Source organism: Castor canadensis, chromosome 4 (assembly GCF_047511655.1).
Source record: "Castor canadensis chromosome 4, mCasCan1.hap1v2, whole genome shotgun sequence".
Lineage (NCBI taxonomy): Eukaryota > Metazoa > Chordata > Mammalia > Rodentia > Castoridae > Castor > Castor canadensis.
Window position 1 is genome coordinate 134,940,668 of NC_133389.1, and position 22,214 is coordinate 134,962,881.

Consider the following 22,214-nt stretch of genomic DNA (forward strand, 5'->3'; position numbering starts at 1 on the left):
AAATAAATACTTACATATTACTCAGATGTTTTCAAGGTTTCTGACACCTTTTATCAACTATAAAACTATAAAACTATAGTTTAAAAACTATAAAACTATAGTTTAAAAACTATAAAACTAAAACACGGTATGAATCTATTGGAATAAAATGTTCAAATAAGGGGCAGGTGATCCAATTAGGATGTCAATTTCTGAAATTGACATACCTAACTTCCAAGTACTATTCTTATTTGAAAGCTGCTAAAGTTTGCGTAAATCATGTTACATAATTGTTTTTTTTTCTTTTATTATTCATATGTGCATACAAGGCTTGGTTCATTTCTCTCCAAAAAAAAAAAAAAAAGTTACATAATTGAAAGGTTAATTCTCAAACTCTTGAGTTTTCACATCTGTCAAGTAAAAGGAATGAGTGTTTAAAAAAAAAGTAACATGGAATGATATGTATTCAAAGCTGTTGAATAATGGGAGGGGTGGGAGGGAAGGGGAAAGGAAGAGTAACGGAAGTGGTTGAACTAACCAAAATAACATATACTCACTCACAGTGGGGATACTTCAAGAAACCTCTTTGAACACTGACTAAGGAATCACTAATGAAAGACAGGGCCATTAAATAGGTACAGTATGGGGGGGTAACTAAGGGAGGGGGATAAAGAATGGAGGAGATGAAGGTAAGGGAATACAGTTGATGGGCTTCATGTACATACATGAAGTAGAATGATGAAACCTCTTGCAAATGTTTTAAGTGGGGCAGGGAAGGGTTTGTGGGGATGGGTGATGGGAGCAATCTAACCAATGTACAGTGTAAGGCTACTAGGAATTACCACAATGAATCCCCCCTGTACAACAAATATATCCTAATAAAAATGGGAAAAAAAGTTCAGCCCTATGGCAAAGGAACAAAACATTATATCTAGAAAAAAAGTGATGGGGATTAAATGAGATTATATAGATATAAATTATATAATATATTATATAGATTTAAAGTGCCTAACACAGGTTAAACATTTTACAAATAGTATTCACTATTATTATAAATATGCTTGGATGAAAAATACATTTTATTACAATACTCAGTTCTCTGTTGTTCCATTTTACTTTTTTTGTTAAAAAATGTTTCTTTTTTCCCTAAAATATAAAATATCAAGATATAATACTTATGATTTTTATAAATACTATCTCAAACCCATTTTGGAAACCTCTACTTCAGAAAGAATAAAATTAAGACAAAAAAATCGCAAAGCAAATATATCCAAAAAATGAGGTAACTGATTCTGTAAAAATTAACTTGTAAAATTCTCTCCTTAATAATCAAGCTTGAAAACTTAATTATAAGATGTTTTTATTTAAAAGACTGACCTTGTTTTACACTTAAGGAAGTCATAGTATTGACAAAGGAGGACATGATGATAGATTCATCTTCAGGGCAAACAGAAAGATTCTGGAAAAAAAAGCAAAAAGTAACGTTGACAACATCTAGTAAGGAAACAACTCATATATCCATCAACTAGTAGATAGATAAAATGAACTGGTATATCCTTACCATGGGATATTTTTCAGAAATAAAAAGGAATAAAATGTTGATATATACCATAACACGAATCTCAAAAACATTATGCTAAGTGAAAGAAATAAAAAAAGAAAAAATTATATAAAGAACAAGACTTCACTTATATGAAAAAGTTTCAAAACAGTAAAACTATATTAATGGCAAATTAGTTGTTGTTTGGGGGAACCCGTGAGTGAATCTATCAAAAAGTTACACAAGAAAACTTTCAGAGATGCTGTAAATGTTCTACATCTTAAATGAGATGATAGTTACATGAATATATGCAGCTGCCCCAAATAAAAAACTGCAGTAAAAATGAATGGCTTTTAATCTCCAATAAAAGAAAAAGAAAAAGAAAATTTTCAAACTGATTAAGAAAATGAGTATTTGGGGTCTGTGGATCTAGCTCAGTGGTAGAATGCTTGCCTAGCATACAAGAGCCCTGGCTTCAATCCCCAGTGCTGCAAAACCAAAAACATGAAATGAGTATTTGATAAACTTAGTCTAAAGTTGATGTTAAATTGTTTTTTTAAAAGTGAATGCTTAACTTATAAACAACACATACAAAACATATTTTCAAAGCATCAATTCCCATACAACAATATGAATATACATAATGTCAATGAACTTTATACTTAAAAATCATTCAAATGATAAATTGTTATGTATACTTTACCACAATAAAAAAAATACCTGTAACTACATTATAGGTTTACAATCTTATTTCTACATTTACATCTTAGCAAAAGGCTAGAAGCACCATGAATGTATTCTGTTACAGAAAAGGGAGGTTAAAAAGTCCAGACTTTGGAGTTAAACATTTGAGTATGAATACTGTCTTTATTCCTAATGAACTGTGCATTAGTACAATGACATTCAGTGTTTTTTTCATTAGCAAATAATGATAACTATATCTACCCTCCCAAGAGTTAGTGTATAGATTTAATAAAATATACTATTAATGAACATAGCAACTTTTAATATGAGTATTATTCCTATTGCTGACACTACCACTATTACTATAATCCCAGAAGAAATGCTAAGAACTTTCTTATTGGTTCACTCCACTGTATATAAAAGGCACCAATGGATTTCAAGTGCTTCAAACATTTTAACACAGTATTAAAAATCTGTAAAATTTATTAATAAATATATAAATAGCCACAATGTAGTTTCAAAAGTTATATGGAACCAGGAGTCTTGATTTCCTTTTTAAGATTGTATGCTAATATGAATGAATAAATAAAGAAACAGTAACCATGGCCTCTGGCTTATCTGATAAGTAATAACTATAAAATTACAAGGCAATAATACTCTTGCTATTTAACAGGTTTACTATTCCCTTTTTTAATGGCAATTCTAGAAAGGAAATATCTGAGCCCCATCTAGTGGATAAAAGAAGAAATAAATTACTTTAGAAAAACCAGTAGAGAATTTTTTTTTTTTTTTTGAGACAAGATCTACATTATGAAGCCCAGGATGGGCTCAAACTCCTAATCCTCCTGCCTCAGCCTCCCAAGTGCTGAGATTATAGGCACCCATCATCAGCTAATAAAGAGATTTTATATTGCTCTTCAGCTTTGGATAACTATGAATTTATAAAGAGAAGCAAAATAAAATACTATTTTCTTACAATCAATTTATTTGGAATATAATAAAAGGAAATTTACATTAAGGTGAAAAAGACTGAGTAAAGAAATTATGGAAGTGAAGACTAAAACCAACAAAGGAAAATCCAAAATAAAATTAGGACATTTAAATTAGAACACCTAGATGAAATCTTTATTTACTTTCCATCTTTTAACAAACTATTCAAAAACATTTTTTCCTACTTTTTCCCTAATATCTAATTATCAAGTATATTGTGTGTTATCTTTTCTATATCCACAACCATTGTCAAAGCATGGCTCTCACGTAGCCTTCTGCAGGAATTTTTCTTCTTTCTGGTATGTCTGCCTCTTCTCTGGGCCTCTAGCAGTCCATCATCCACACTGGGCCAGGGTGATCTTTCTAAGTAGTAAATGTGATTTATGAGTAGCCTTCTCTCACAAGGCCCTCTATAATTTGTTCAGTGTACACCTTTGTCCTGAGGATAAATAACTGTTCTCTTCATTGTGTTCCTTCTGAATTTTGCATAAACTTAAGCATAACACCTACCACAATGGACTACAAATAATTGCTTTCTCATCTCAGGATAATCATCTCCTTGATAAGATATGACCATGACTTAACTTACATTTGTATTTCCACTGCTTGGCACATGATTGTATTTTATAAATTACTATTGAACAAACAAGTAAAATAAAAAAGGCAGGAAGGAAACACTAAAAGGGGGAATAATATGAGATAGTTTTTACCTGCACGAGTTCATTGAGGACAACAGCATCAAAGCCAGAAAGGTACTGCACATAGTATCTCTGCATTACAGGTCCATATTTCCTAACATGTGCTCTAAGTTCTTCCATGTAAAATATTAATTCAGCAATGTGCCTTTTTTAAAATTTAAGAAAAATATTTCAAAGGATAGAAAATACTAAACGCTTTTGATATTATTTCTAGAACTTTTTTCTAAGAAAGGATGTTGTTTAATATTTAATGTCAATTAATTCCTTTTTAAAATTATTTCTATGAATAAAGAAACCATGGAAACAAACAACAAATAAGAAAAATGCTAAGACTAAAAACTGATAGCAGAAAACCCAAAATGAAAATAAAATTCAGACATTTCATAACCACATCATTAAAAATATCAAGAGTATTAGCAAGAAACAAGATCTTTCTGTATGCTCTTATGTCTCTGTTTTCATTTATCAACTCCTATTGAGATACTATGGATTAAAACAAGAGAAAGATATTTCAAATGACACACTGGGCTGCAACTCTATTACATATGAATTCTTATTTTAATGTTTTGTGCAACCACAATGTACCCTCACCCAGCACAACAATAAAGGAAAAAAATGTTTTGTGCAGTGAATAATTTTGAAAAGCAAATTCACAGGAAATATTACCGGGAAGAACAAGAGCATAAATGACTTTATCATCACCTAATGTATTACAGAGAAAACACTAAAGCCCTAACTTTTTTGCATTCTAATTCATACCATCAAATGATATGTTACAAACATTTCTATTATGATAAACATAGTCTTTAAAAAAGTTTAATGAAACAGGTTTACTTCAAATTTCAGTCCTTAGATTCCACAGCCCATAGTTCATAATAAATAAAATTTTAAAAATGTTTTTCTAATGTCACTAACTTACTTATCTATAAAGTCATCTGCACTCTTCTTTGGCATGTTATCTGCATGACGAAGTAGCCAGATAATTTCATCACGGGCAAAAGATAATGCCATAAAAACAAAAAGTGCCTATTTAAAAACAAAAAAATAATGTTTATTCTCAAAGATTAAAAACAAAATCTATTTATAAACTTTCTCTAAATCAAAGTCATTAGCAAGAAATGATAATACAAAATTCAAAAGAGGAGACTAACCCAAGAAGACAGAAGAAACTTGGAGATGAGCATGCACATAAGAAGCAGGGAGGGCTGGGTCATGGCTCAAGTGGTAGAGTGCCTGGCTAGCAAGCATGAAACCCTACCCTACTACCACCAAAAAAAAGTGAAGAAAATGCAGGAAACTAAATGAGTGTCAGGCAGCAAATTCATTCTTGGTTAAATGAAAAGCTCCTTTTATATAGTCTCTGACTCAAACCTTTGTAAAGTTTCATATAGAAGAAATGTTTTTAAATTTTTTCATATGATACACTTTCTAAAGTAAGAATTAAGTCAACTACCTTGGGACCCAGCAAGCCAGGTTGGTCAGAGAGGACAGTAGCCAATTCTTTCAGTGCAGACCTTAAAAACTTGCGTCTTTCTCTGTGCATGGAACCGCTGTAGCAGGGAAAAATGTCATTATAGTTCGTTTCTACTAAAATAATTATTGGCAATTAAAGTAACCTAGCATGTCAATGTCAACTTCCAAACTATTTTTAGGAAGTAGAATCTCCACTAAAAGTAATCTATGTATTTTTCATTAAATGATGCTCTAATCTTATGCTGTCTTTCTTGTATTACTATTGTAACTACATTTATTCTGCTGCTCTCCATTTAACAAAATCCCATCCACTTTTACAGACTACTCCTTCATGAAGCATTTCCAATATCCAGCTGTCTATTTTTGAATAATTTTAGGACTATATACATTAGTACGTTATAAACTGGACTATGAAAATCCTTGAACACAAGCACTGGCTTGCTATATACATTTTTGTCACTTTCCACACAGAAATTAATGAACGTAATTTAGTAAGTATCTGGTTATTTATATTCTTATTTAAGTACATGCCCATTAAATATATAAAATTTTTGACTAAAAGTAAGTTCAGAAATAGAAAGATAGGAAGAAAAAAGATAATCATAAATACTCATGTATTGGGCATTTTTAAATTAAAATGCAAATTAGAACTTATTTTCACATATTAACAGAATGGGGAAAACCATGAAATGTTCTAAGTTTCTCAACTCCTCCGTAGTATGCAAAATATACACTGCTCCGAGAAAGTTTTAAAATTTAGGTAGATACATAAAGGTACATATAGGTACACAAGTATTTTTAGGTTCCACCTCTGTTAAGTTTCAGCTTCTCATCTATAAAACAAATATAATGACACCTGCCTCAAAAGATACACTCATTTTTCATGTTGTTTGATATATAATACTTCTGTAATACCTTACTATAACTTCAATTACTAGCTCATTTTACTGATAATAAAGTCATCTGGTGCCACTTCTAAGAAGAAGTAAATGTTATTTTAACTATTTTACTTCTACAGTTGCTGTGAGGAGTATGACAGTTGTACGTATTTCTATCGGTCTAGAAAAGAATACTAACAGATTCTTAACTATGCTATTTGCACTTGAGAATCACTTTTGAATTATGAAAACAACTGTGCTTTATTCAAGTATAAAGTGTAGGCATAAGAAATAAAAGGACAGATAAAAATGAATAAAGACGGTTTAAATTTTCAACCTCTACCCCGTAGCCTAAAGTTAAATTTTAAAACTTCTTGTGGTTTTATACCATCATATATGGAATGGTGCTCATCATCTCTCTGCCTTACAGAAATACTGTTGGAACAGTAATATTGCCTCTATTATCTCATCTAAGTTCACAGGAGAAAATATAAGTATACAATATACATAATAAATAAGATAAAATATCAAATTATGTAAAATCAATTCATGAGAAAACTTGGCAGTTCAAAAGCCTTAAATAAAATATATCAGTTCCTAACTCAGGATTGTTATATATTTATAAATATAAGAAACAAAAATTGAGGAAAGATGTAAAGTTAATATATTCTCAAAAGTGTACACTATTTGGAACGGTATGAGAGTATATCAATTTTAATGAAGTAGTACCAAATCAACACTACTTGCAAAACTTAATGGTACAGGAAGCATATGGGCAGTTAAGATTTGACACCTAAAATAAAAGCCCTTTGTATGGCACTTCTCAGAGCATTTTACCAACACTTTTAAAATATTTAAAATCTGCACTAATTCAAAAGTTACTAGATGAGGAGGTGACATGATTAGTACTTCTCCTTGATTCAAAGTTCCCGCTTCCACTACCACGTCTTGCACATCATCAATCTGTACTCACTTCAACAAAATAATGCTTTAAGAAATTATTCTTGATTAAAAGTATCACATATAAAAAGAACTACTTACGCATGTGACACGGCTGCTTCCTTGCATTCTCTTATGTCATTAATACGTTTATTGTAGCTATGTGTAAGAAAAAAATACATCAATTTTAACTTGAAAAATAATAGTGAAAAAGAAGTGTAAAATACTAAAAATCAAAATGACACATTTTCAACAACAACAAAAAACTGTCCCTCAAATGAAATGGAGGGACATCTTCTCCTAGCCTCTTAGGTACTTAAGTCTTTCTAGAAAACTAAATCTCATGTTCTATTAAATCCAAACATAAAACAAAAATTCACAATGCAGATTTTAATTTTATTAAATCTTATTACTTCCTTAAGCCTCAACAGATAAAATTATACTTCTGATGCCATTAACAGTGATTCTAAGAATATAAAGTGCTAGCAAAGTTATCACTTCTGACTTATCAAGCTACCTCACAAGCATAGGAAAATGTTGAAAGGATACACATGAGGGAGCAATAGTAGTGACTCTGTGGTTTTGTGGTGAAGAAAAATAAGTCAAGAAAGCTTTAAATTATTTTAGCAGCTAGAATTATGGATGATTTACCTACTATTTAAAAATCTTATTAGAAAATATTTAATAAAAAGAAACAGAACACCAACATCAATTAGAGGTGTCACTGGAAAAACAAATACTAGTAAATAATTTCATGAGTACTAGCTATAAAAACTCAAAATTCCTAAAATATTAAAGAAAACAGTATCTTCCTGACAACCTGACTAAACTACTTACATCAAATGAACATTTCTGGTGTAAGCACTAAAGATATGTATGTCCTTTGAACACCTTTCTAAAACACACTTATCCTATAATTATCAGCATCTATAAATAATAAGCTTTTACGCTTAGTTTGACTGTAGTCATATTTTAAATTGGATTCATTGCTCATAATTCAATCAAACATTCAAACCTCTTGACTTTAAATACAGAGATTCTTAAATGACCATTTTATCATTAAAAAAGAACAATATGGCTGGCAGAGTGGCTCAAGTGCTAGAGCACCTGCTGCCTAGCAAGTGCAAGTCCCAGAGTTCAAACCCCAGTATAGTCAAAAAAAAAAAAAAAGCTAAGATGATTATTTTTGTGGTTCCATTAGGCTTATCTACACCATATGTAAGTTCACTGAATATTCACAGACTCCTGATTTTAAATGCTTACATATTTTTAGATAAAAAAAGATGGTCAGTATTGTAAGACTACGAGTGTCATGATTTGACAAAACCCATCTAATAAAGTATTTAAGGTGTTCCACCATCTAAAATAAGAGCTGAAAAGCACATGTCCATCTAACAGAGTATTTAAAAGTATTCCACCATCTAAAATAAGCTGAAAAGCACACTGGATAATATTTCTCCTATTATGACTGACAACAAGAGATCACCTGCCTGAGAATATCATAAGCACTTATGGTGGCAGAAGTCAGAATGGTGGTCATTTGAGGTGGAGCGAGGGCTTGTAGATGTACTGACAAAAGAGGCACAAAAGAAATTGTCTAGGGAAGATGGAAATGTTCTGCATCTTGGTCTGGGTGATATTTGCACAATAATCATATGCAAGGTCATTGAACTACACACCTAAGATTTATTTATCTTTTTTATTTGTAAATTTTACCTCAATAAAATTATTATTATGCCTCTTCAAGGCATAGTTATAAAAGGTAATGCATGGTACCCAAGAACCTGAATTTCAATTTGTAATCTACAGTAATTCTTACAATACACTAAGATCTGAGAATACATATTGGTGTAAACTGTTAATACCAGATACATTTTTGTTTTTTAATAACTAACAGAAGCTTTGTTTTATCTCAACTTCATTGGAACATTATTGAATTGGATGAGACATGAATGCACACAAATTTCTTTTTATTTTTTTATGGTACTGAGGTTTGAACTGAGGGCCTACACCTTGAGTCACTCCACCAGCACTTTTTCTGTGATGGGTTTTTTTGAGATAGTGTCTCACGAACTATTTGCCTGGGCTGGCTATGAACTGTGATCCTCCTAATCTTTGCCTCTTGAGTAGCTAGGATTATAGGCATGAGCCACTGGTGCCCAGCTTACAAATTTCATTTTGATCTAAAGCTAGCAATCCTAGTATAATTATTCAACCTAAGTATGCGAAATCCCAGGATATTTTAAATGTTCTTTGTTTTGAAAGATTTAAAAAATTGTTACCAAGTGTGAATTCAACTTGGCTTTTTACATACTGGCTGCAGGACCTTAAGTGAAGAGGAATGAAGGTATTAAAATTTTCAAGGAAACAAATTTCAGGGAATTACTTGCTTTACAGGGAGTAAGTAAAAATAAATCACTTGCGGTACATTCACTTTAAGGAAACATGATTTTGTACGTGCAGTGGTCTGACTTCTGTGATTGTCATAATTAATCTAATGAAGTATTTTTGATTGCTTCAAATAGTTTTATAAATATATTTTATTCTTAACTGATACTTCTAAAGATTTCAAAGCTCTAAAACAATTATGGTGCTTCCAGTAATATTTATGTCCAAAAAACATGTGTGGTTTATAAAAGAGGACACTTCTTTCTCTAAACACAAGTTTTTAACAAGGGTAGGAATCTTAAAGTTTTTAGACTGTGAGGTTACCTAGACAAACATTATTGCTATCACATCAGAATAGTTAACAGGAACTGGCTGAACAAAGTAAGACCGTATTGCTACATCCTTCTGCAAGGTGTGACCACTTCTCTATCCCCAAACCTACTTCAGTAAAAGTAATCCGCTCACCACCCTCCCCCACAAAATCACAAAATAACTGAAAACTTCATACCCTCGTATGTTTACAAATAAATCCTCTGCAGCTTTGTGAATGTGGAATACTTCATCTCGAAAGAGAGAGAGGCAAGAGCTACTTTGAAGAGCTAGTTTCCAAAGGTTCAGTGCTGTAGCATCGGTATTTAGGATTCCATGGCACAAAATAAAGCCAACTTCAAATAAAAAGAGAAGCAAACACAATGTAAAAGTATTCCAAAGTTAAGTTCTTTTGGTTATAGCACAGCTTATTTTTTTTTTTGCTGTACTGCGGTTTGAACTCAGGGTGTCACACTTTGCAAGGCAGGAGCTCTAACAGCATAGCTCTTTTTAAAGATACAAAATCAGTAAATTGAGGCTTTTAAGTAACAAGTCATAATACATAAATACACCTAAAAATGTGTGTGTGTATATATATACATATATGAAAACAGTATTTTTCTTTTCCAATTATAATTTTCTGTATTTTGCAAAATCAGTTCTTTGAGCCCACACTAATGAAAAGGAGAAAAAAGGCATTTCTCAGTTAAAGTGAAGTCGTTTTAACAAGATATTTACAGGAATATTTAAGAAATATTTTAAGGGTGTAGTGTAACTCAAGTGATAAAGTGTCTGCCTGGCAAGTGTAAAGCCCTGAATTCAAACCTCAATATTGTCAAAAAATAAAGGATAAGTCAAGCCCTTGGATATTGTTCAAGTGGTAAAGCATCTGCTTAGCAAGAACAAGGCCCTAAGTACAAACCCCAGTACCACCGAAAATATTTAAGTGAAAGATCAGAAATTACTAAGTAATACACAATAATACAGTAATCATTACAGTTGAAAATAACCAAAAAATAAAGCTAATCTACTTTTCTCAGTCATAAGAAGAAATTACAGGGTAATAATAGCATCTTGCATTTTCATAGCAATTTATTGTTTACTAAGTCTTTTCACACATATTACTTCACATTATTATCTTGTGTATTAGATAAGACAGGATGTATCCTTGTTTTACAGTTAAAGAAGTGAAGATTCAATGACTTCTACAAGGTTGTTATTAAAGTAATAGAGCTAGGACTTAAATCTCAGTATTTACCCTTAAATCCAATATTCCTTCAAATATTAAGTTGCTGTCTTATATGAATTCTAAATATTTCTTTTACATTTTTCTATCTAATCTGGAAATTCTACACAAATGTATAATCTTGAAATATGCTTGCTGGATTTCCTCTCTAAACTTCTCTACTAAGACATAAGACCTTATCTTTAGTCATTCAATATTTACTCAATACCTACTATATGCATACAAGGTTCTATGACAAGCCAGGAATAAACCAGTCCCATTTTTTTTGTGAGATTTTCCTATGATTCTCAATAGTCACTCCCATTTTTTAAACTACTGAATGTCAAAGGTCACCCATATGACAGCTCCATTTACTAATCAACTCAATTCTTAAATCACATCTAAGAGTATTTAAAATTTTTAATAAAATGACAGTGATTTCTAAGTAGAAATCTAATTAACAATGTAGGTGTTAAGATTAAATTGAATCTAATAATCAAAACTATGAGCTTTTATTTTATATCTTTGTTCACTACCTCGTTTTCTGTAAATTCTATAATGATTCATATTTACTTTTATTAAAATATCAATCCACAAAAAAAATTAAAGAAGAAAAACTGATTCTTCATCACACTTGGAGAAACACTTTAATAAAAAGTTTACAAATCCTACCTAAAAGTTAGTAAGAAGCAAAGTACTATAAGAACTTTAAAAAGTACAAACTATTCAAAATTATTTCCCTCTGGCAGTGGGCCTATGAGTAGGAATTTAACTATAGTATAACAATTCTCATTTCGAATTACATTTGTGTGTCTATTTCCCAATAGTTTCTGTGCTTCCTAGGACAGAAAAAAGAAATTTTATCCCTCATGCTTCTATCAAATTGCCGAACATGAGTCAAAAACTTAACTGAATATATGTGAAATAAAAGAAAATCATTAAAAACAACACCTTTTGTGGAAAGTTATGTTGAAAAAGCAGTGCATACAATGTAGCTCATGAGCCCTGGAATTAGTCAGGGCTCTTACCTTGTTTTTGCTACTCAGTAGCTGTGTAGTCAAAGCTTTAGATTTCTCACCTATAAAATAGACAAGACTATCTATGCTCTGTCGGGGTCAAGATGAGGACTGAATAAGCTAAGCACACAGACGGCTTAGCACAGTGAGAAATAGAGAGGTTAAGACATGTTACCAGTTATTTTTCTCTAAAACTTAAAACTTGAAGAGTAATCCCAAAACTAACTCATTTTACTTACAGATGATCCACTTCTCCATTGCATCCAAAGAGAGATATTCACAAGGCATCTTAATAAAGAGAATGTAAACATTTATGGTTAAAAGAAATTCTAAGAAATTTCCATATTCAATCACTCTCCTGTTTTCCTTCTAAGAATTCTCACTACTCAATTCTTGGTCCAAATAACACAACAAAATTGAAAAGTTGGTAAGAGTAAAATAATTTATATGTAAACTTGCAGTCAATAAAGAACAATAGGAGCCATGTCCCTTTCACACTTGTATACCCTCAACCATCTTTTTAAAAAATATTGTTGCTAAATTGTTTTCAGTTTGATAAATGATAGCTTTCCAGTTTCTCAAGCCTCTCTCATAATTTACGTTATTCCAAAAGATAAACTTCTGTCAAATCAAATGAAAAGAGACTGATGTGCCTAAATGCTATCATGCCCAAATCAGTGAACTGTCAGTGTGCATTCTCCATAACACCTATGTTCATATACATAGAGAAATGGTTGAAAAGAAATATACAAGAATATAATAATGATTTTATCTAGTTGATTAAGATTTTGGGTGATTTTTTTTCTTTATGCTTTTCTTCAAATTTTTTTACCATGACAGAACAAAATAGTATTTTAAACTTTAAAGAAAAGTACTCATACTATTAGTCACATAAATTTAACATTAGTTTTGCTGAGATCTAAAAATTTAAAAATTAAACAGTATAACTTCACTAATGAGCATTTCACTGGTAGGTTAGTGCTAATTAGAAAAAACTGTAACATTGCTTAAATGATAGTTTTTAAAAATCATTTACTTTCATTCAAAAAGGGAAAAAAATGGAAGCATACAGTGTCTGATTGTGCAGGATTAAGCATTGTACTGGGAGCACTGATGAGACTCAACAACTGGGCATTTCTCCACTGATCAGCTGAAAGATTCCTTCGAGGATACACCATTTGAAGAGAAATTAGTGCATCTGAAAGAGACTAATTAATATAGGAAAAACAAAGTTAAGAAATATTTTTTCTTTTTTCATTTAAATTTCAGCTGCTACTGCTATGTATTTCTAACTATACCTTTATAAAGCAACAGAACCTAATTATAATCGTGTTCCCTATGCGTTGGGGTTATGGCTCCCTCCTCTAGACTTTTTTTTTTAATTTACAAAAACTATATAGATTCTGTATTTGTAGGCAAGAGCTTTGCTCAGGAAATCATATCACCTTCTTAATGATTAAAATGTACATCATTTTTTTGGTATTTATTTATTTATTTTGATGGAGCTGGGACTGAAACTAGGGCCTCACATGTGCTAAGCAAGCACTGTACCAGTAAGACACATCCTCAACCTGGGCTCTTTATTTTAAAAGCGGTAGAGACCAATTGTCATCTTTTTGTATAATGTAAATTTGTATGCTGATAGTTCTTGCTAAAATAAAGACTTTAGGGCTATATGCTTATGTCTTAAGTGAGCTTAACAGATTTTATGTTTTTCCAGTTAATGACTTATAAAATCAATCTACTGGGTTCTAACTTAACAAATTAGTTAACTTCTATTTGTTCACTACAGCATTATCATCAAGGTATTTATTTTATGTTTCATTTCATCTGTTTCTTGATTTTATAACTACCATCGCCATTCATCTTTCCTCCCTAAAAATTCCATACAGAGTGATTCTTTAATCTGGCCCCACATGAACTGTCAGGGGAATTTGTTCAGTGTTTCCAGGACTCCATCTAAAAGGGAAAAAAAGAATACCAGACTTTATAATTTTATTAAGTTCCACCAAATGATTCTGATGTAACCAATTAAGAAGGTTTTTATAAAATTAAATTATGTGAACCTTTTTTTTTAAATCCTGGCAGATGTATGGTATCCTTTCTAACAAAACTCTGAGGTATCACGGAACATCAGAAAAATCAAGATTAGGAAATTAATGACTCAAATGAACAATTCTCTTAAGTAATTATCAATAAATCACTATATGTTGAGTACTGTGCTAGGATTATCATGTTCTTTTTCTTTAATGTTCTTTTTTAAAAATGTAATTCCTGGCAGATTTTTTTTTAATCCTAACAGAAAAATGAGGAATACTGCAAATAGACTTTAAGGAAATTTTTGTCACTTAAGTAGAAAAAGAATCAAATTTGAAGTGAGTAAATAAATCAAAGCCGTACATGATTAGGGTAAAATGTAAAAATTCAAGGAATGAGGGAGAATATGGCGGGGATGAACAAACCAAGGTACATTGTAAGCATATTTGGGAATGTCACAATGAAATCCCCTATACAACAAATAGATGCTAATAAAAATGTTTAAAAATTTAAAAGTAAAATAAATGCAAAACTTCTCAACAAACTACTAGTAAATTGATTCCAATAGCATATCTAATAGATTATACACCATGATCAAGTGGAATTTATATCAGGGATGCAAAAATAGCTAACATATACAAGTCAATAAACATAACATATCATATCAAAAGCAAAACCATGATCACATTATTAGATACAGAAAAGGGCTATAGGGAAATTGAGCATCCCTCCACAAAAATAGTAATAATAATCCCTCAAAAAATCAGGTATGGAAGGAATGTACCTTAATACAATAGAGGTTTCATCTGACAAACCCATACCAGTATCATTCTGAGTGGTGAAAAGCTCAAAGTGTTTCCCCTAATATCTGAATGTCCCCTTTAAGAAAAGAATGTTCCCTTCACCATTTATATTCTTAGCCCATGCAATCTGGCAAGAAAAAGAAATACAGGGCACCAAGTTGGGAAGCAGAAAGTCAAATTATCCCCATTTGCAGGCAGCATGATTTTATTTGTATAAAAACCTAAAAATGCCACATAAAAGCTGTTAGAACAGCTAAACAAATTCAGTAAGGTTGCAGGAAACAAAGTCAAACTACAGAAATCAATAGCATTTTTATATGACAATAATGAACTTACTGAGAAAAAAGTCAAGAATGCAAATTCATTCACAATAGCTACAAAATTAAACAACTCGAAATAAATTTAATTAAGGAAGTGAATGATCTAGAGATCAGTGAAAACTACAGAACACTGATGAAAGAAGTCAAAGAGATCACAAAGAAATGGGAAAAAAATTCCATGTTCATGGATTAGGACTCATATTGTTAAAATGTCCTACTATACAAAATGATCTACAATTTTGATGCAATTCCATCTAACATTAATGACAATCCTAAAACTCATATGGAGCCACAGAAGACCCTGATTAGTTATTAAGCAAAAAAACAAAAGCTGGAGGAGGCACAATACCTGACCTAAAAACATCCTACAAAGCTATAGCAACCAAAATTAAATGGTACTGGCATAGAAACTGATACAGACCAGTGAAAGAGAACAGAGAACCCAGCAGTAAAACGGTGCATCAACAGCCAATGGACTTTCAACAAAGTTGTCAAAAACATATATCAAAGAAAGGACAGTCACTTCAATAAAATGACACTAAGAAAACCAAATATTTTACATGAAAAAGAATGAAACTAGACCCCATCTCTAACCATATGCAAAACCCAGCTTAAAACAGACCTAAATGTAAGTTATGAAATTATGAAACTATTAGAAAAAAAATGGGGGAAATTCTTCAATAAATTGCTGCAGGCAATGATTTTTTTGGATAATACTTCAAAAGCACAAGTAACTAAAGCAAGAACAGACAAATCAGATTTTATCAAACTTCAAAGGTTCTGCACAGCACTGGAAATAATCAATAGGGTGAACCAACAAAAGCATGGGAAAAAAAATAGGTCAGGCACAGTAATCCCACCTACTTGAGAGGTAGAGATTGGAAGAATCACAGTTCAAGACCAGCCCAGGCAAAAAAGTTAGTGAGACCCCATCTCAGCAACAACAAAAAAACCTGGGCAAGATATACATATCTGTAATCCCAGATATGTGAGATGTGTAAGTAGGAGGACTGCAGGCCAAGGCCATTCCCAGGCAAAAAACATGAGGCCCTGTCTGAAAAATAATTAAAGCAAATAGGGCTGGGGTGTGGCTCAAGTGGTACAGCACTTTCCCAGCAAGCTAAAGACCCTGAGTTCAAACCTTAGTACCACCAAAAAAGAATGAGAGAAAATAATTCCAAACTATTCATCCAACAAGACACTAATTTCTACAATACAGAAGAAAAACAAAACAAAATAGTCAAATCAAAACAAATAGTCCAAAAACTGGGAAACTGTACTAACAGACATCTTTCAAATAAAGATATAAAATGACCAACAATTACATGAAAAAAATACTCAATAGCACTAATCATCAGGGAAATGTAAATCAAAATTACAATGAGATATCATGTGACCACAGTTAGGATAACTATACCAAAAAAGGCAAAATAAAGTAAAATAACAAATACTAGTGAGAATAAGGAGAAAGAGAAACTCTTCTACGTGACTGGTAGGAATGTAAATTAGTACAAGCATTATGGAAAACAGTATGGAAGGAACCCAAGGAAACAGAACCAGAACTACAATGTGATCTGACAAAAAAAAAAAAGAAATGGGTCCAGACAGAAGAGTAAAGACAGTTGCAGGTGCAAAAAAAGTAGCACCAAAATCAGAGTGGGAGATGACCAAGATATGTTTTAATATATCTTGACACTTTTTATCCACAATGCCAATGTTTACTTCCAAACCCACATCTTCTACTAGCCTCTTTCACACTAATGAATTGCCTAACTCTAAGACATAGGTTAAATATCCCTTATCCAAATGCTTGGGATCAGAAATGATTCCTATTTTTTGTGTGTATTTTAGAAAATATGTAAAATGAGAACTCCTGAGGACAGAATCCAAGACCAAACACAAAATTCATTTACATTTCATGCACATTACATAGCCTGAATGTAATTTTGTACAATATTTTTAGTGTGCTGTGTTTTAACTGCAACCTGTCACATTAGGTCAGGTGTGGAATTTTCCATTTGCGACATCCTGTCAATACTCAAAACTATTTTGGATTTTAGATTTTCAGATTAAAGATGTTCAATCGGTATTACAGAGCTACGCAAAGAAATTAAATTGGAACTGTATCTTCAGAATTTTCATGAGAAAGAAACTGAAAGAAAATTCCTCATAATAAATTTATATGAATACTGGATTATTATCATTAAAGTCTAACTCTTTTCATTTGAAGACAACAGAACAAGATTCTAATACTCTGGACTTCAGATCTGGTTTAGGCCAAATGGATTTATGTTGTGATGATACTTCTCCAGTACTCAATCTTTATCTAGAAATGATGAGGTTGGATGAGATACCAAAGAAGGGCCCTGAAACACTTAGGAACTATATAGTTCTGAGTTACTCTTGCTGCAGAGAAGCCATAATGACAAGACTCCTTTTGACCAAAATTATTTCATTAAGAACTACTTTTTAATATATCTTAAAAGACTGACATTTCAAATTATTTCCATATTATTCTAAGACATTATGATACAATAGTTAAAATTTATCAAATACTAAGTATCTAAACACTTTTTATGAAGTAATTGATTCAACTGTCATAAAAACCTTATGGATAAGTGTTATTTTCACTCTAACTAAAAAGAAAACTGAAATACCTTGAGGATGGTTAAATAACTTGACCAGTATTACATAGTCAGCAATTCAAAGAGCTGAGACTGCAACCTATGGAGACTGTTATGACAGTAGACATATTTTTAAAAACTATACTACACAATTTACTACTTCTATATGCTATACACACTACTGTGAATCTAAATAATCAGTACTGTGGTTCACAATTAAATAAAAATCACTATGCATATTCCATTATAGTTTTTTTTTATTTCTTTAACTATCATTGTACAAATAATCTCCTAAATCTGCTATAGCATATCTAAAAACCAGCCCTTACCTTGCTATGGGGTACAAATTCTTCCATCATCTTTTTTAAAGGGTTTTCATAATCCACAATCATCTGACCAAGGCGTGGGTATTCTCGGTCACTTGAAACACACATATCAAATTTCAATGAGTTGTAAGCCATCAAGTTGAGAATTTTAGAAAAAATTTTTATAATGCAGTTTACCTTGCTCCATGGGTCATTTCATGAGCATAGTTGTACAAACCAATGATTGCCTTCCTTTCTTCAATTCGAGACAGCAGTATCATTAATGTTGTGTAGGTTATAATCAAATCTAAGTAGTTCTTTGTTAAATCAAAGTTCACAGTCTAGAAAAAAATCAAATTCAACTCCTTCCTATTTGTTAAACTTTTAAACACAAAAAATTTCATAACTACTGAAAGCTAATAATTTTCTATAGTTGTCTATTTTATCCCTATTTCTAAATGCTACCTAATTCCATTCTCTAAACACAGAAAAAATTATAGGTAATAATTTTGTGTTTGTGACACAATCTTATGGAAGAAGAGCTTGTGAGCACTGTATTCAAACTGGGAAAGCTTAAACTATAATAAGAAGCATAATAAGAAGAAACCAGTACCAATCTTATCAAGGAACAAAAAGGAGTATTTAATTTTTTTTTTCCTGAGGCAAGAAAATCCAAGTATTTGAGGCCAGCTCAGACTACATAGCAAGATCTTATCTCAGAACATCAAAAAAAAAATTTCATTACAAAGTCAAAGGAGATATTTCTTGACTTCCTATATATAGAAATTGTCATACTAAGAAAAATTCTATCAAGAATGCCTTTTACAGAAAAAGAATTATACTCTTTTTTTTTTTAAATTGGGCATGCTAAGATAAAATTCTAACACTAACAACTATTTCCCAGCATGTACAAGATCTACACTCAGTAAAAAAAAGTGATAAATGCTTACTTTTAAAAAAGCAAAATTAACAACACAACTTGTAATACAATACAAATTAATAATACAAGCCAAATTATCACTACAACTTTGCACTCTAGTTATATAAACTTTCTCTAAAGAAAAGCAATTGGTCCTCCAAGTTCTTCTGGAAACAGAAAATTAGAATTTTTTCTAAAAACAATACTTACAATATCAAAGAAGACTTGGCAAACATCAATCGTATTTAGCAATTCACAGACATGGTCCTGAAAAAAAAAGGCTTATTTTAATCTTTTCTTTGTATAATTTTTTTTTCTTTGTGGTGCTGGTGATTATGCCCAAGGCAGACTGAATACTCAGCAAGTGCTCTACCATTGAATCACACTGCACTGTACAAATAATTTTAAATTCAGCAAACAAAAGCACATAAAGTACATTCTAGGTTTCAGTTCTAGAAGAATTCCAATTTTATTATCTATAAGTGACAAATAATTACACAATCAAGAAACATTAAACCATTTATGAGATACTAAATTTTATATATTAAGGTACATACCTTAAATTCCATAACATCTACAAATGTGAAGTAATACAATGCCAGATTTTTCAGAATCTCTGACTTTTCTTTCTGTAGCTGTGCAAGCTGTTGCTGTAAAAAAAACAAACAAAAAATAGAATGTATTTTCAAAGAGGAAGAGGTACTAAATTTTACTACAATCTTCTTTTATGATTGCTATATGGAAGCATATGCTTTTAGAACAATATTTCTAAATGAGTAGGGCTTTTTTAAAAAAGCCAAAGTACTTGAGACAGCAACTGCTAATAGTGGTCAGCAACTGATAGTGTGTCTACAAAATAAATCAAAGCAGATTAGTATCAAATTGCACTACTATAAAGGGAAATTGGAAAATGTTAGGAAAAAGCAATTATCGAGTAAACTAAAAAAATGAAAAACAAATCATGAGCATGATCACATTACTAGAAGAGGGAGAAAAGGAGATGAAAAACTTTACAACTTACACTACAAAAAACCAATAAGCTATATAAATTTGAAACTTACCAAAAAGAACATCCAGGCAAAGCCACGTTACGCATGCAAAATAAAATGTAGATACAAACATAAAATACAGTAACGGTTCCCTGACCAGATCCACAAAACACAATAATATATTAAACAAAAATAAAAACCACAACAACAGAAAACAAATGAGAAAGAAGCAAAACTAGAGTTAAGACATGAAAAAGGGAAATGTGCAAGACAAATATTCAATCAACTATTACTTAATTTGCAAGTCCTAACATTTCTTTTTAAATCGATTTCTGAAAGAACCCAGTCATATATAAGGCCCTATATAACAGGACTGCTCTGCTAAAATTCCAATACACCATGCAAAATGCTGGTATTTTGAGCATAGTCTATTGAACAGCAGCTCCTACATCATTTAGGACCTCATCAGAAAAACAGAATTTCTGGTCCACCTCAGACCTGCTGAATATGAATCTATCTTTTTGATAAGATGTACCCATGAGCTAAATACATATTAAAGGTCTGAGAAGCACTTACCCAATACATGAGAAAGTTATGCACTGTATCAAACTTGGTATCAAAAACCACACAATTTTGAGGCCTTCCTGCAGTTACTATACTTACATGGGAGCACTGGGAAGAGATGCCTCCATACATAACTGTAGTGAAACATGGTAAGTCAGAAAATTTATAGCAGTGAGCCTCACATCAGGAAAAGATTCTTTAAAAACTACAAAAAAGGGTCTGACAGAGTGGCTCAAGCAGTAAGAGCACCTGCCAAGCAAGCATGAGGCCTTGAGTTCAAAGTATTAACCCCTGTGCCACAAAAAAAAAAACTTACAAAAAGCCAGAACTGGAGGTGTGGCTCAAGTGGTAGAGTGCCTACTTTACAAGGGCAAAGGCCTGAGTTCAAACCACAGTCTCACCAAACACACACACACATACAAAAAGCCAATTTAAAGAAATCTACAAGGGTAAACCACCTAAACACTATAGTCCTTGAAGAGATTTAAAGCAAATTATGTCTGGAAAACATTCAAAAGTGAAATATTTCATTTCTCCCTATAAATGCCAGAAAAATTAAGGTATATACTCATAGTGATATGCAAATATTCTCAACTTCCTTTATGAGAGTAGTTGATATTTCAAAACAATTCTTTGTTTTATATACATTTTTAATCATTACTACTACAGCAATATTAAGTGAAGGTTTATTTTTAAAATGATCCTATGTCCTCAAATTATACTATCTTTACCTTGTTCAACAATAAACATTTATGATTGATATTAGTCCTTTTTCCTGCTTTTAAGTCCTTTAAATTTGAGTTCTAAAATACAAAAGGTAAAAGAAGACTCATAAAAATAAGACATGAAGAGTATAATTTGGTTGCTACTGGATTTATTAATCTCTATTTATTTCAGTTACCCTGGGGTAATTATTAATAGTGCCCCCTTTCAACTTCAGTGTCCTAATTTGAACAATTAAGGACACAGTCATTACATTATTATAGGCCTTAATGATCTTTTACACAAATCCTCATTTTATAATATTAAGAACATATTACTTACAAAACTTAAAAGGCAAGGTGTTGTGGTACATCTTTATAACCCCAGCTACTCAGGAGGCAGAAATCAAAAGGAAACTAGTTAAAGGGCAAAAGTTAGTAAGACCCCATATCTCAACAAACAAGACGGGCATGGTAGCTCCCATCTGTAATTCCAGCTATGTGGAAGACACAGGAGGATCCTGGTCCAAAGCTGGCTTGGGCAAAAAGTGCAAGACCCTATCTGAAAAATAACTAAAACAAAAAGGGCTGGGGATGTGTTTCAAGTAGTAGAATGCCTGTCTAGTAAGCACGAGGTCCTGAGTTCCAACCCCAATACCAGAAAAAAAAAAATTCTTAAGAACTTTGTTTCTGACAGTGAGATAACCATTTAATAACAAAGCCAAGATCAGAAACTTCATCTCCTTTCTTCTAAAAAAAGCATTCTATTACCCTACATGCCCATCAACTCCCTTAATAACAAAAATCTCAACATAGTTTAAATTTCTCATTCA

At 31.6% G+C, this 22,214-nt stretch overlaps 1 protein-coding gene across 4 annotated transcripts in view; it reads right to left on the bottom strand.

Annotated features, from left to right (window-relative positions):
* The window catches only part of Nckap1 (NCK associated protein 1), an 87,769-nt gene that overhangs the window by 40,680 nt on the left and 24,875 nt on the right, over window positions 1-22,214 (bottom strand). For 2 of the 4 annotated variants that reach the window (XM_074071233.1, XM_074071231.1), the window contains 12 exons: window positions 19,685-19,771; window positions 19,338-19,394; window positions 18,407-18,549; window positions 18,233-18,323; window positions 13,190-13,327; window positions 12,359-12,407; window positions 10,078-10,234; window positions 7,284-7,340; window positions 5,345-5,441; window positions 4,811-4,917; window positions 3,904-4,036; window positions 1,357-1,438 (listed from right to left, as the gene is read on the bottom strand). In XM_074071233.1, coding sequence (XP_073927334.1) covers window positions 1,357-1,438; window positions 3,904-4,036; window positions 4,811-4,917; window positions 5,345-5,441; window positions 7,284-7,340; window positions 10,078-10,234; window positions 12,359-12,407; window positions 13,190-13,327; window positions 18,233-18,323; window positions 18,407-18,549; window positions 19,338-19,394; window positions 19,685-19,771 — 1,198 coding nt within the window. Of the gene's footprint in view, window positions 1-1,356; window positions 1,439-3,903; window positions 4,037-4,810; window positions 4,918-5,344; window positions 5,442-7,283; window positions 7,341-10,077; window positions 10,235-12,358; window positions 12,408-13,189; window positions 13,328-18,232; window positions 18,324-18,406; window positions 18,550-19,337; window positions 19,395-19,684; window positions 19,778-22,214 lie in introns of all 4 variants that reach the window. The other 2 variants (XM_074071230.1, XM_074071232.1) reach the window with 1 other exon arrangement.